Source organism: Antedon mediterranea, chromosome 7 (genome assembly GCF_964355755.1).
Source record: "Antedon mediterranea chromosome 7, ecAntMedi1.1, whole genome shotgun sequence".
In the NCBI taxonomy this organism is placed as follows: Eukaryota; Metazoa; Echinodermata; class Crinoidea; order Comatulida; family Antedonidae; genus Antedon; species Antedon mediterranea.
In genome coordinates this window covers 8,835,726-8,851,530 of record NC_092676.1, presented here as the reverse complement: position 1 = coordinate 8,851,530, position 15,805 = coordinate 8,835,726, and the positions used below count along the sequence as shown (strand labels likewise).

General features: G+C 33.6%; 1 protein-coding gene across 1 annotated transcript; it reads right to left on the bottom strand.

Moving 5' to 3' along the window:
* Nucleotides 1-1,471: 1,471 nt before the first annotated feature.
* On the bottom strand, nt 1,472-11,248 carry LOC140054644 (uncharacterized). The gene is made up of 17 exons (XM_072099714.1): nt 11,200-11,248; nt 10,540-10,679; nt 10,079-10,403; nt 8,909-9,097; nt 7,650-7,874; nt 7,433-7,548; nt 7,042-7,167; nt 6,778-6,862; nt 6,508-6,673; nt 6,203-6,374; nt 4,874-5,615; nt 4,586-4,692; nt 4,300-4,466; nt 3,610-3,785; nt 2,957-3,053; nt 2,544-2,705; nt 1,472-1,601 (listed from the first exon to the last, which is right to left on the bottom strand). Exons 2-17 carry the CDS (start codon nt 10,662-10,664, stop codon nt 1,561-1,563), a joined length of 3,021 nt encoding a protein of 1,006 aa, XP_071955815.1. The 5' UTR covers nt 10,665-10,679; nt 11,200-11,248; the 3' UTR covers nt 1,472-1,560.
* Between the last annotated feature and the right edge of the window lie 4,557 nt (nt 11,249-15,805).

Sequence of the window (15,805 nt, the reverse complement as noted above, 5' to 3'; positions counted from 1 at the left end):
GATATTATGGAGAAGCATTCATCGCTTTAGTCAAGATGAATTTGACATTGGGTTACCTTTTGGACTTTGTAACAGCCCAGCTACCTTCATGCGAATCATGGACTTGACTTTTGGAGACCAGAACTTCTAAACTGTAATCATATGTATGGATGACATATGGTACTAGTCTTTGGATCCAGTTTCGAAGAAACTTTAGATAGACTGGAAATGGTTTTTACAAAGATTGCAGATTTCTACCTGAAGGTAAAATCGGAGAGAGGTGTAACCTGTGTTCCCAACAGAAACTTCAATTTCTAGGACACCAGGTTGCTGAAGGGGGAATATCGCCCGATCCTGAGAAGGTAAGTGCTATTCAATATTGGAAATTCCCACGACCAAAACAAAATTGAGAGGATTTCTAGGCCTTTGCGGTTATTATCGAAAGTTTGTACCCAAGAACTACGCATTAATATCCGGATCATTGCACGCATTACTTGGATGCACCTTCAAGAAGAAGCGAGGCAAGAAGAACCCAAATCATCCACCAAAACCACCAGTAGCAGACGCTTGGAATGAAGCCTATATCAATGCTGTCAAACAAACCTTACTACCGCACCTGTTCTTGGATACCCAGATTTCAAACGCCAGTTTATTCTTGACATTGAGGCAAGTTTCTTGGGTCTGGGAAAAGTTCTGTCGCAGACGAATGAAGATGGTAAGAACGTCAGAACTGCTTATACAAGTAGAGGACTTCGAACAAGTGAGAAAAAAATGGATAATTATAGCAGCAGGAAATTAGATGGGCAGTTGCTGAAAAGTTTAGGGACTTTCTCATTGGAGCAGAATTTATTGTTTACATAGACAACAATACTCTTAGCTACTTCAGAACCACTGCTAAACTGGGAGTGATCAAAATGAGATTACAAGCCGAATTAGCTCAATTGATCAAGCGATCAGGGCAGAAACTTAGAGAGCAAGATCATCAAAGAATTATGTTCGGTTTATGGTATTTGAGAGACAACAACAACACCATATCACCCTGAGGGAAATGGCCAGTGCGAGCGTTTTAATCGCACGATGCACTTCACCACCTGACAAGAAACGTAAATGGCACGAGTTTCTTCCTGAATTGGTATATGCTTACAATTGTCCACCACACCCATCAACCGGCTACTCACCGGATTACCTATTCATTGGAAGTGAACCAACGTTACACATTGACCACCTGTTAGAATTAGATGACTAATGAAAAATGTTACCAGTCATCATAATCGTCATATTAAACAACTGTTGATACACAAATGTCTGTGCCGTTCATTATCATACATATTACGATATTCAGGCATAATAATTGAATTTTTTTAAATCTATACAGTGGGTGATTTTACACAAAAAAAAAATGTAATCACATTAGACCTATTTTTATAATCATTATTATTATTATTATAATGCAATGGTAAATAAATATTTACTTCTATATAAATTTACATTGCATGTGTACAAATCAAATATTATATAGGCCTAGTTGAACAATTAAATAATAACAAACTTGTACTCTTCATCCAGAAAATTTCATTTCTGTCACGTTTGGAAACCAACTTTAATATCAAGACACAACGAATCTGTGAAAGGAAACAAATACTGTATTATACTAAGAAGTAAAATGAACGATAGATTTAAAAAATGAATAAATTATGATTGCATGATAAATAAGTAAAATGTTTCAAACTTGATTAGGATAAAGGATAAAAGACTTTTGAAAGAAAGAATTTTGTTTGTATGGATTTTGAGAATTTTTCCAGGTAAAATCTCCAACAAAAACAAACAACATAAATTAAAGTCTTCAAGTTTTAAGAAAACTTCTCCTATCTATCTTACGGAACTATTAAATAGTCATGAACCAAGGGAAAGATCTCCCACAGATACTAATCAATTTGAAATACCACAATACAAAAATATAATCGTCATTCGCTAACCTAGGCCCAGTATTATGGATTCAATTTCTAATATATTATAGAAATGCGCCTAAAGCAAGGTTCCCACTAGGACGCAATGCAAGGATGTAGAAACAATGCAAGCAAGGTTCCCACTAGGACGCAATGCAAGGATATAGAAACAATGCAAGCAAGGTTCCCAATAGGACGCAATGCAAGGATGTAGAAACAATGCAAGCAAGGTTCCCACTAGGACGCAATGCAAGGATATAGAAACAATGCAAGCAAGTTGACCAATGACAAGTGACAGTTTGAATAATCCATTGTTTGTGATTGGTAAAATACCTTGCGTTGCGTTTCATCTCTAGTGGAAACCACGCATGACAACTGTTTCCAAACAATTGACAGTGTTCCCGGTGTTGGTATTTTTGGTGTAGTATTTTGTATAGTATAGCATTATTTTAATGTAACTTATACAGTAGCTTTTTTAGTCTTTTAATTAGTATTTTTTATGTGAAATGCTTTGTCACTATGGTTATAAAATATATATATAAATTCCTATTATGAAATACAATAGATTTCACAGCCACATTTTCAAATTCAACACACATAACGTGTTATGAAATGTACCTGTTGGAATTTCAACGCTTTTCAAGAGCAATTCAACCTCGTACTGTAAACGTCCAGTGAATTCAGTTGGTAACTTCATCTTCAGGTCATAAAAACTTGCTTCTGTCTTGCACATATCTTTAAATCTGTAGTCTTCTGTTAGCATTTGCAACAAGAGGATGGCTGTAAGTAGATGGTATTTGATGTTGAAGTTATTTTTTTAACTCTATGAAAACTTTCAGCTCTCAATCGCTAATCAATAAAGTGTAAATACCCGACATTAGGGCCGACTCTGGGCCAGATGCACACCTGGGCAGGAACAGGACAGGACCAAAACCTTTAAATCTGGATGCAATCCTGCAGCGGTCTGGTACCCAAGTTTTGAAACTTTTTCTGAATGCTTATAGATACAACCAACAAAATACTAACTTTACCTAAAAGGTTAATAGGTTCACTATGTTTTCCATTGCATATCAACTGTAATAGTGTTGGTATGAAGCCAATGGAGGCCAGCTTCATGGAAACAATGATCTGAAACAATAATGAATGTACTTTATACATATAAGTCGAAAGCAATTGGATTAGGAATTTTTCATAAACGTACTAAGTGATTGACAAAATGGTCTGGTGACATACCAAGGAGTGTTCAGATACTAAAGGGGTCATGAATGGATATTTGGTCTCTGTTCAGAACAAAGTCATAGGCATATTAAATAATTTTACTAATGAGAAACACTTTCAAATTGTAGTTAAAAGTCTACAGTACATTATGTCGATTTTTTCAATTAATAATAATATCTTAGAAAACCTCTGAGCGCTGTACGTATTATCATCCCAGTCATTTTTAGATCAAATATGTATGTAAACATACTCCCATAATGCAGATGGTAATCAGCGCAAAGTTGTGTCTTACCAGGTACCCATTTGTACACCTGGGTGGAGAGAGGCAAACGTAATTAAAAACTATACAAGCAATGCGACGAGCGTTGGATTGAGACGATCTAACATCCTACAAACTGTGCCACACCCCTTTAATTAAATAAACACTAAAAGTGGAACCAATCGAAAACTTGAATAGTTAACTTACATCTCCAAAAGACATCATATCATAAAATATCAGTAGTAACCTTTGAACTGTGTGCTCATCTCGATCTAGTAAGCTATTCATGATGACCGGACCTGTCATTTCTAACCAGTGCATTGTGCAATGCCATGACAGCTGCTGGTGTGATTTTAAAATTTGTGTGGAAAAACTAGAAGTTTCTGTAGCACCAAGAGTTCAACATCCACAAAGAATTCAAAGTTCATCAAGAGTTCAAAGTTCAACATGATGAAAGAGAAAAGGGTAAAAATGATTTAGAAACAAATAATATGGAGATCATCAAGTGAAATGAAAGTATATTCTGCATAATATTCATGTTTAAATTTAAAGTTGATTTTTACGTGTTGCAAAAGTTTAAGTGAAAACCAATTATGGATAATTGTGTAAACATCTAAAGCCTTTGGGTATAAACTTTTGAGAACTGAGCTTTGTAGTATGACACTAGTACTCTGGCAGAGCTATTACTAATTATTATTTAAATCATGATTGTGGCACTATCATTGTTACCTAACTTGGAAAGACTTTTAATTTAGGATATGCACCATAGCTATAGTTAACAGATTATATCATATAGCCTCTGAAAATATGTGAATGTGATTGGCCAAAATGGCATCATATTGTATATTTCACCTCTAAGTAGGCAATATCTGAAAAATGTTCAGTTTCTTTCTATACCTTTTACTTTTGTCTTCTTTTTCTTGCTTACAGACTTGGACGATGTTTTTGTAGGTGAAGTTGTTTTCAAAGCCTCTTTCATGACATCAGCTGACTTTTTACTCATGCTATCAATCACGCCACTGAGCAGACGATCACGCATTTCTAAAGATTGTGCAATTTCTTTTCTATAAGAAAAAAAATGCAAAAGTACCAGCTCCTATTGGCCATATAAAACCAGAACATTTAAAACAAAAATACAAATGATTGAAGTATATATTATATATAGTTTTCTCATTTCTCTTACAATGATTTTTGTTTAGTTGGCAGTGTTTTGGAATCAAGTTGGTTAGCTACACATTCTTTTGGTTTTATAGGCTGCAGTAGAAATTTTAAAATTTGACATCCTTCTTCCTAGATAAAAAAAAATGTTTATAAGTATACTGGAAGGCAAAGTGAAACCAATTACTTTTTCAGATTCAAGATTAAGCTTCAAAGCTAGAAAAACAAGCTTGTATTGCAACCATAAAACTTACAGAAGGTTCTAGTATTAAACTAGAGATAAGAACATTGTAGTATTCCTGAATAAACAAACCTCTAGTTCGGAAACACCACATCTGATCAATGCTGCCAATACATCGACAAGACCTTCTTGATACAGCCTAATTCGTAACTTCCGGTGGAGATCATAAACCTCGTCCTCTAACCTAACATCAGGTTCTCTCTTACGTAAAGTCTTTAATAATGGTTTTCTATATGGAATCTCTTTGGCATCACCAACCATTCCAGACTCCTCTTGATCATCTTCCCATGCAACTCTTCTTGGAATAAAACTATGATTATCTGGATCCCTTTCTCTCTCAGAATAATCTTTCTTTGCTTTTATATTCTCACCACAAATAGTTACCTGATCACCCATTGCATGTGCATGTGAAGCAGGGTTGTAAGAATCATAATCTCTACCACATTGGCCAATTTCCATAGCTTCTTCTAATCTGTCATTGAGATCAGAATTCCATTCTGTACTAGAAATCTGAGCAAACAACTTAATTACAGACATAAGTTCTACAACAAACTTCAATTCTGAATGATTTAAGTGATTTGAAAGACTTCTTTTTGGCAGACTCTTCATTGGTTCCGTAGTCTGCCACACTTTCATGATAGCTTGAAGGTGTAGAGCGTCTAATGATCTGTCAGAAGTAGCACCTACCACTGTCTGTCTACAATCTCCAAGAAGATTACAGTAAGTCTTCAGAACATGAACTAAATGTAGAGCTCCATTCTCAATTAAATATGTTGTCGTCTTTATGTTTAGCTTTCTATGTTTTTTGACAAAACTGTAAATGTAAGAAAATTAATTACACATTAATCAATAATTGAGTTTATTGATTGAATTATCAAATACTGAGTGCCTTGTGAGATGCTGTGTTGTGAGGTATTTTCTTATAAGGTTCTGTGTTGTGAGATGTTGTCTTGTGAGGTGTTGTCTTGTGAGATGTTGTTTTGTGATGTGTTTTCTGGTGAGATGTTGTCATATGAGGTTTTTTTTTTTTTTTGTCTTATGTAGGATCGACCCACTTTTATTTCTTCATCAATAAAATGTTCGTTTACAATGAGTACATTGAGCACATGAGTAATGTAATGATACAATACAATATAATTGACATTAACTAACTTTCAGTACAACTGATATCTCACTCCTACCATTGCATTTTATATATAATAGTATAAGGAAAGAAAAAAAAATTCCTCTATGTTATACACTATTCCTGTATGAGGTTTTTTCTTGTGAGAATGTTGTCTTGTGAGGTGTTTTCTCGTGAGATGTTGTCCTGTGAGATGTTGTCTTTTGAAGCTTCAGAGGTGTACCAAAGAAGCAGTTCTATTGTAGTAATATTTTAACTGTGAAGGTTTCTAAACATACCATGGAAATATGACTTTCTTTGAGCTTGTAGTTATTTTTCTTGAGCGACTTAATGGCAGAGTACAGACCAAGTACACACATGCTACAACGTCAGACATAATAGCATAAGGATCATTTGCTGGTCTGTAGCCAACTGTTTGCAACTTCCCTTTGAAGTCAAATGATATCTTTCCTTTAAAATATATTTTAAGTTTAATTATATACTTGGTTCAACTGTTGCATTGTTTTGTAAAACTTCCAAGAAATAATTGTTGGCGTGATGAAAGTAATGAACTTTTAACAAATTATAAAAAGACATTCTGTACCTTCTTTGTATAACAGGTGAACCAACAGCTTGCTTAGGCTTATAATACCTCTCTCTGTTCTTGTCAAAGTTTCTTTTTTCTTTGTACCAAGACAACTGTGTTGATGCATCTTCCTGAAATTAGGTACCTCTACCATGTGGTCATCTTGACAGTGGACTTGACTAATCTATATATAGATGCATTCATTCATTACTAGATAATACTTTATAGAAATAATATTTCTGCAATAAACGATAAATTGACCACATGCTTCCAGCATATCAACATTACCTGGATGATAGTTTCTTTGAGAATGTTAGTATCTTGACATTTGAGCAAAGAATGAATCACCTTTACACCTAAAGCTCTCACTTTTCTGCAAGAAAAATTCAGAGTGTTAATATTGTAATGCAAATTATGCTTTCTCAAGTTATCTTCTTCTTCTTCAAAATATCCACAAACAATGCTATATATATATATATATATTGCCAATGAAAGGTTACAGCTCACACACCTGTGTACAGTTGTTAACGTCACTGATGAAATTATACTTACACACAATTGGTCGTTCGAATAAGGTCACATAATAACTTTAATTTATCTTCTTCCAGTAAACATGCTATCCCGTAAGATTCTTGACAAAGCTGGTGGCAGAATTCCATTGCTGATATTTGTTCACAGCTGTCAATAGAATTGTTTAAAAATTTATAATAACTATATTTTCAAATAAACCAAAAAATTGGTTTATAATCATGAACAGCTGTTACTCCTCAAAACCAGACTGTTGCTGAGGTCCAAATCTAAAATTCTTCTTTCATTAAAACACATTGGGAACACCACATTTTTTGGAAAACCAAACAAAGTAGGCCAGCTCCAGAATGTCCAGTTTTACGAGAATTTAGTGTATGAAATTACGCAACCAACTGTAGAAGGAAAATTGTCTTACCATGGTTCAACTCTAAGAGCTATGTCAAATTCTCTGAAGATGTTTACATCTATTACTGCAGCCATCAACTGATCATTGTGGGCTATAACTTGTCTAAATGTTCTTATAACAGGTTCCTGAAAAGTTTAAAGGTCATATTTGAAAGGGAAATACTTTTTTCGAACATATGCCGCTAAATACCATGTTTAAGAACAAATTAGAAATTATTTTTCCTTACCCGAAGTTTTGGAACTTTACGTAATGCTTCCATGATTACGTGCATACCGTGGTCAACTAGTAACACTGCAATTTCATGGTGGTGAGCGAGGGCGCACAAGATCATTGTAGCTGCTTCGAGTAAAACTTTACCAAAATTTGATTGCAACATGTCAAGTAACAACGGCAGTCCTTGTTTGATCATCAATAACATCCAACAATCACTAAGTTCAACATGACTGACAAGCTGAAAATTGATTAAAGATATCATTTATTTACTACTTTCAATTCCTTTAAATTTAAAACAAACTTATATTACGTCCTTCCGAATTATAGCTTTTTCACATTAGCTAGCAAATTCCAAAATTTAAAACACAGCAGGGCCTCAACCTCTGCGTTTTGTATGGTGTATGCCATGTTGTGTGTGTAGACTCCAGAGTTTTGCTAAGTAAAAGCTGTATTATTGTTGAAATGATTTATTGTTGACAAATGAATTGAAAGTAGCCAGTGTTTGCCGCTATGTACTAGTTTTCACATTTCTCTAGCTGCAAAAACATCAGAAAAACTTAAGTTTAACAGAAGATGAATGAATAAAGAAATAGAAAGTAAATGCATAATTAAAATTACAATATTTCAAAACTGTATTTACATTCATCATGGCATAACAAAAAAATCAATAAGACACACGCATGAATGAATGTTTGCCAGACTACCGGATTAATTTATAAATATTCCATTATAAAACAGATTTTTTATTAATGTTTTTAATTTATTATTCATGACAGAAGAGCCAAATAGATTAAATGATGAATGGTTGAACAGATTTAAAAGTGGTCAGAGAAAATAATTGATGAATAAAAATGGAAACAGAATTTGATGAATGATTTTATCGATAAAAGGAGAAAACATGTACTTTATAAAGAGATACAGTAAATAAATGGAAATAGAGAGAAAGTTAAAAGTTTGTTTAGTAGTTATGCTGTAAATAGACAACAAAATGGAATTAAGAGATCTTTAAAACAAAATCTAATGACAAAGAGTTTGACTTTTCAGAACCATTATATAAAATACAAAATAAAGGGTGACAGGGAATATTTTAAAAAAATAGTTACAAGACTGAAAAGCCTAAAAAGGTAGGCTCCTCATCTAGTTAATTATAAAACAGTTTGGTTTTGATTGAGTCATTTTGTTTGTTAAGAAATAGTTCCAGCTCTTTCATCCAATACGTTTTATTAATTAAAAAATATTTCACAAAATAATAAAAAAACAAATGTACTATACCATCTTGATGCAGATTAATGCATCCTTAAAAACTGATAAATTCTGCTCTTTAACAATCTCCAATAACATTTCCAGAAATTTATTTTCCAAAAATATTTTAGCATTGGTTTCTTGGAAACTGAGTTTGGTCAACAGCATCAGAGTACATGATTTAACCGTCACACTGTTGCTTGTAAGCAGAGGCTTCAGCTAAAAATTAAACAGAATATTTATAATGAAATTATTAAATACTTTAAACAATTAACTCTGTTGAGAGGGACATTCCATTTCTAATACATTCTTGGAAATGCTATTTTAATAATTCTCTGAAAATTGTGATTGATAGAAATTGAACCAGAAATGACAATTTGGATTGGTCGTATTATGACTGCAATTATTTTTTTTTTCCACTATATTTATAGAGGTGATCACTTAATTATTTAAAAAAAACAGACTTCCTAGAAAACCAGATATTTTGGGCCATCCTAAAGAAGTTTTTCGATATTGGAAGAGGTGATACTGGGGGACACCAATCAGAGGGATATAGTGCATAGTCATGACACACTAAACAACCCTCGGGAGAAGTGCGTCATTTGTCCGATGTGCGCCATACCTTATGTATGCCATGACTCACCCCTGAGTAAAAAAATTGACATACAGTACCTTTAGGTGGTCATCACGCACCTATTTTAAAGAACAATTACCATGTTGTTCATGATATAGCGGGTGGTAAAGTGACGGAAATTGACACACCATTATTCATTGATGTGACATAATACCATTTACATTTTTTGACACACCCCTGCGTTAATAATTATTTATAAATGATGCACCCATGACGCACCTCTCCCGGGGGTCGTACAATTGGCAAGTGCATGGTGTCCTCCTATGTGGATGTTTCTTGAATAAGGGATAGCTGTAGAGTGCAAATATTCATAGTCATTCATGTATTTACTTTGCTCTGCTTTTTTATCAAGCACTTTTGTTTATGCCTCAAGTAAAGCACACAGATTATTAAAATTCTATAGGACATCAATTTTTGTGAAGTGAACGATAATACATGTTACTGTATATATAGGTAAATATTATTACCTAAAACATATATTATTGTTGTTCACTTCAAAAGTGTTCCATTAATAGGTTCCATAGGAAAGGTTCTAAATACTGTACTAATACACTTTAATACAGTACCTGTTGAATATGAGCCGATTGTAAACTTTCATTTCCCAGTTTGTAACTATTCACAAGATTGACCAAAGCAGGAGACCGGTCTTTTTTCATAGGTTTTCTCGTGTACGCTGTCAACATTGCAATGATCTTTCCAACACCAATATCATCCTCGTCATCTGAATCGGAGGAACTTGAGGCAGTTCTTGTTCTCTGATTTTCGACATCACCGCATGAACACTTGGTATTGATGGTTGTACTCAATAAGTCTGAAGATAGAGGGTGTGTAGTGCCAACATCCAGCTGTATTGAATCTATCTTGGTTAGCATTTCTGTCAAGTTTCCACCACTATAAATATAATATTTTAGAATTAACCTGCGCTTTTTTGTATCAAAATTGTTTTAATAAGTACAGAGGTCTTCGTTTATTGTTGGTAGTTGGGGTTAATAATAAGATTAAAAATAAATTTTAAATATCTACTTACAAATCCACATCCGTGACTGTGTCAGTTTTGTAGTTTTTCTTTTGCTTATCATCATCATGGCATCGATTCTTAAACCCTTTACCAGTGAGAACTCCAACTTCATCAGATAAAAGCTTATGAAACATTGCTTTTAATTTATTCTGAATAATATTGTTTTTTTTAAATTCAGTACTTCAATACTAAATAGACAGTACAGCCAGACAGTATACACTAGACATACAGTACTACATATATAAAAAAGTAACAACATCAACGACATTAATTGCATACTGATTGAATGTTTCAATTTCAATTTATTTCCACTTATTAAAAGGGCCTACACTAGCCTAGTTAGCCTTATTCATAGGCCTACTACAACCCAAGGCCTAGGACAGACTAGGCCTATATTATTAGGCTAGGCTGCAGGCATAGGTACTAGGCCTAGGCCTAGCTAATAGGCCCTAGGGATAACTAAAAGCTAGGCATACTAGCTAGGGCTTAGCTAGGCCTAGCCTAGGCTAGGCCTAGAGCATAAAACTAGCCTAGTAGTCTAGCCTAGTAGGCTGGCCTAGCTAGTAGGCCTTATTATAGAGAGAGGTTAGTTAGCCTAGGTCACTAACTATTCAAATGGGATATCCGTCGAATGTGTAATTATAATGTGATCAGAAAAGAATAATTTACCTTTAGAAACAACTTGATCACCACCACCGAAGATTTAACGCACCACCGCCGCCGGCTTGCTTTATGTTTTTGTTTGGTGTTGCCGTGGACTATGAAACGCCTCTGCGTTATTCTCATAAAAAATGCGTTTGTTTTTACAGTGAAACGCGATTGTTCCGCACTTGATAAAAGTCGTTCTTGCATTAATTATTTACTGTAAATAATTAAATAAAAAGAAAAGATAACTTTTAAAGATAATTGAATAAAAAAAAACAGAAATTGTGCTAAAACATTTTATCTGCAAATCATAAGAATAAACTAACTAGGCCTATAATGCAAGTTTCAAAAATCAATTTATATCCTGTACTCCCACTGTACCGCCTCTACAGTTATTATTGGATTCAAACAAGAAAAATATGTGACACAGACCTAGATAAAGACATGTCCGGTAATAATAACAAACTGCTAAAGATACCGCAAATGAAGAATAATGTAAAATGTGCTGTTGTAATGAAAATAAAACGTCTGATTCGGATCAAGAAAGAAATCTAATTAGCAGACAACTAAACCAGAAAATAAGCTGTCCAAATTATTGTGATTAATAGTTCAAGATTCCGAATAATTCGGCTAATCATAAGATAAGCCTTTGATAATAGTACAAACATAAAAACAGTGAGTGTAATTCCGTTGTTCCCTGGTGTAAATAACATTGTTTTCATTAAAGAAACATTTCTATTATTTTACCAAAGCCGGCGCTTTTTAACATGATAGCCGTAGTTCAAAATGTATCAACTAATGGTATGTTTGTACAGATGCATATAACTGATATTACATTATTATTAATTAAATATAACTTATGTTGAGTTCATACAGGCATAAACAAAAATTTGTTTTTGCTTCGCCCCGTGCCTACGTCATAAATTTATGCTCCCTGCTTTCTAATTATGAAGTTAAATAATGACATAATCTCAATTACGTAAATGTGGGTTAAACTAATTTATATCCTTTTGTAGGCGCACGTAGGTGATGACTACGATAAACAGCTTCAAAGTGCGATCACGAATATATTACGTCATCATTAATAACTTACGTTTTTTGTGCGCGCACGCACGTAGGTTACTGACGAAATAGTTTTAAAGTGTGTTAACGACATAGTTTCATTCCGTCATTATGCTTCTTTTTAATCGAAATGACATTTTGTTGCGGTAATTTTTTCGTCTACTTATAGCCAACATCAACATGAAAGAATATTGCGTATGTGTGCAGCAGCAAGCAGACGAGGTAAATCATTAGATATGCATTTTATAATTACGCAGGTCTGACTGAGTGATACAAAGTGACGATAAAAGTATCGATGTGGACTGTGAGAGATAAACAGCATCAGTCTTGATCGTATAAACATTCAAAGTGCCACTATATAATGCTGTCCATAGGCAATAGAGGACTATAAATTCAATTTATATTTTTCTTTCTTCGAAAAAAAGCTACATAGTTTGCTCTTAGTGGAGTTGTGGTTTAGTGGTTATGATGCCATGGCTAGCTACCAATCCAAGGGTCCTGGGTTCAAATTCCTTCACATATTTTTTTCTAAGAACAAAATTACAACTCCACTCATAAAAACTTCTAATAAGACTTTGTTTATGTAGAGCATCTTGTACATTATTATGTTTGTCGTGTGAACCTCTGAGAGTCCCTAATGATCAGCAATTGCTGGATGGATCACCCTCATCATTAAATATGGTAAAAAAACCTGCCATTTTAATGGCAGGTTTTTTTTTTTTTTGTTTTTTTTTTTCTTAAAAGACCCTTGTAAAGATCACTGACGTCATTACGTAAATGAATGTGAATTAAAGTATTCTTCAAGCACCACGTAGGCCCAAGATCATTTCGTAATAACTGTGTTATCATTAATGCATTATTAATTTAATAGGCCTATAGATTTAAAGTACGAGACTTCCTATCGAAGACTTGTTTACATAAACTTTTATTTAGATTTACGGTGTTGAACGGTTACTTTCCTCTCATTGAGGTTCTGTACTCAATGAGTATATTAAAACTAGTGAAAGATGTCCGGGTAGGCTTTTACGTTGGAATTTCATAATATGTCTGTATTTGTTTCCTTTCCTATGAGCAAAATACCAAAATGACATAAAAGTTTCACAAACAATTCCAATATTTAAGTCTGCTCTAACAAAACAATTTATTTAATAAATATAGTTTTATTTGTATTAGGCCTACAATTGTTTAATTTTTTGTTATATTATATACCGTATAGGTAACGTTATTTCCACACAAAAAATGTAACAAAACCACGCACTGTGGATTTACAAAATCTGATAAGTTCTTACATGCATGCCTTTTACGACAACAACAAATATAAAATAACGTAAAAATAATGATTCAAAATAACAAAAACCACTTATTTATGTTGCTGGCAATCTCAAGCAAATAGATTAAGTCGTTTAATTTATTTAACTTGTTATAGGCCTACGGTTATTTTAAACTGTTTGTATTGTAGGCCTATAGAGTACAGAATCTGTCTATGCTTTAGCCTATTCTCACTCCTGGTAGTTTTTCATTGGTGACCGAATAAATATTATTATTATAACCGCGTAATTCTGTATCTTGTGATCGTTCGTCGAACATCTCCTCATTTCCATGATGGCAAAACTACAATTGTAGCAATTATTTTGCCTTTGGCCTATTTACCGATCAGTCATTATTTTTATTAATGAATACAAAATAGTAACCTAAAGTAAATTATTCATGTAACCAATCAATCATTCAAGACAGACTATTTGTCATTTATGTCAGAAGACCTAGTGTGTAACAAATTCTTGACATCTCTAATGTGTTAGAGAACGTGATAATGGTCAGATAAAATCAATTATATACGACAAGATTATGAATATAAATTAACTTAAACACGTGTTTAATTTTAGAATCTAATTTAAAATATTAAATATTTATTTATTTATTTATTTTATTTCCAAACCCAACCAACAGCAAAAGAAATTCGCCAATAACAGGAGGGTAAACACAAAACAAGAACAAATGGCAAACATAGATAATAAGGTAGCATTTGAAAATTATAATAAACTTAACACTTTGTTCTTAAACTGATTCAATGAATCTGAAAAAATATCAAGGCCATCATCTATAACTAAAAGAGAATTATATAATTAACTTAGTCTAAAAAACAATCCATTTTGACAGACATTCACCCTCCTAAAAGGGAACATGAATGTGAGTTTCGATCTTAATCTACGAGAAGGTACATATTATTATAAAGAAACAGGAAATAAAATTACAATCAAAATTACTATCTATAGATATAATTATATCGAAACTTAAGATATATACTTCAATAGAAAAGGACAACGAAATAAGTAATTCTTGAACCCTACGTTCACACGTACGACGGCATAAGGCTGGCGTGGTTTGGGCCCACTGAATGTAAACCTACATTTTTACCAATTTTCCGGTCCATACAACCACCAATGGAAGAGAAATAGACATGATTACATAATACCGGTACAAACACAACGCTTTAGTATCTTGATGAACATCGGTCATTGTAAGGCAGTTAGCTGATAACCAATCATTTTACATTTTGAGAAAGACATTTTGTTGACATTGTCACCGTTTCACGTGACTTGTACAGGACAGCAAAATGGTAATTTACATGGCAAAAAATACAGAATGATATCAATTATAATATAGTATTTTAAATGGACTCGTCAACAAGTGACTTGCTAACCTAATTATAATCAGCTTCTTTGCAATTTTTTTGCAGATATACCATTATTTTGGTTAATAAATTAATAATAATGACACATGAATCACTTTTGTTATACAATTATATATTTCGGCCAATAATTGACTACCGTACCCTTCTTTCAGGCCACTCTATCAGCCTGGTGTGTGGTTGGGAGGGGTTAGGATGCTACAAAATCTATATCGTTCATTACTTTTATGTATACATGGCTACTAATGCATTCAATCTAACATAACATTAAAGTTACTGGAATGTGTTCCAGCCGAAAAGGAATATCATTACCTACGAACGAGAAATGAAAGTAGAATCGATTTAGATTTAGCTGATTTATGGTTCCTTTAACTTTATGACTGTGCTGTACTACTTATTGATGTGATGTTCTAGCCGAGTTAGTAATAAAACGCATTCAATTACTGAAGTAAACGAAGTGCATGTGTTAGTGGTTGTTCGGTGGTGGGGGTGGGGGAGGTGATGAGTTCAGAAAATTTTAATTTAACGGATTCTGTTCAGTGGCGTAACGACTATGAGCGCTCACTGGCTAAACCCATGGGCTTGTGGGGTAAGGGGGGTTATGGCAATAAAATACATACCGAAAAGGCTAAAAACGTCCGAGGCCTCCAACGTTGCAACTTGGTTTTCTAAACCAGGGGCCTCAGGTCTATGCGTTACGCCACTGATTTTGTTGTTCTTACTACAAACAATTTAATAACGCCCCTCGGTTACACAGACGATACAATATCCCGTCTATTGTAATGATTGTAATAGGCCTAACGATGCAAGTAAAATAGTTTGAAAAGAATGAAGACAATTATTACATTAATATAGATAATGATCATGAACCAATAAAAA

Bases quoted from the DNA above. Each gene is read 5' to 3' on its own strand.
- LOC140054644 (XM_072099714.1), bottom strand. From the start codon at position 10,664: ATGTTTCATAAGCTTTTATCTGATGAAGTTGGAGTTCTCACTGGTAAA. The intron at 9,098-10,078 runs GTACTGTATTAA...TTTAATTTTTAG, and splicing joins AATCGGCTCATATTCAACAG to CTGAAGCCTCTGCTTACAAG. The intron at 7,875-8,908 runs GTATAGTACATT...ATCAATTTTCAG, and splicing joins CATTAATCTGCATCAAGATG to CTTGTCAGTCATGTTGAACT.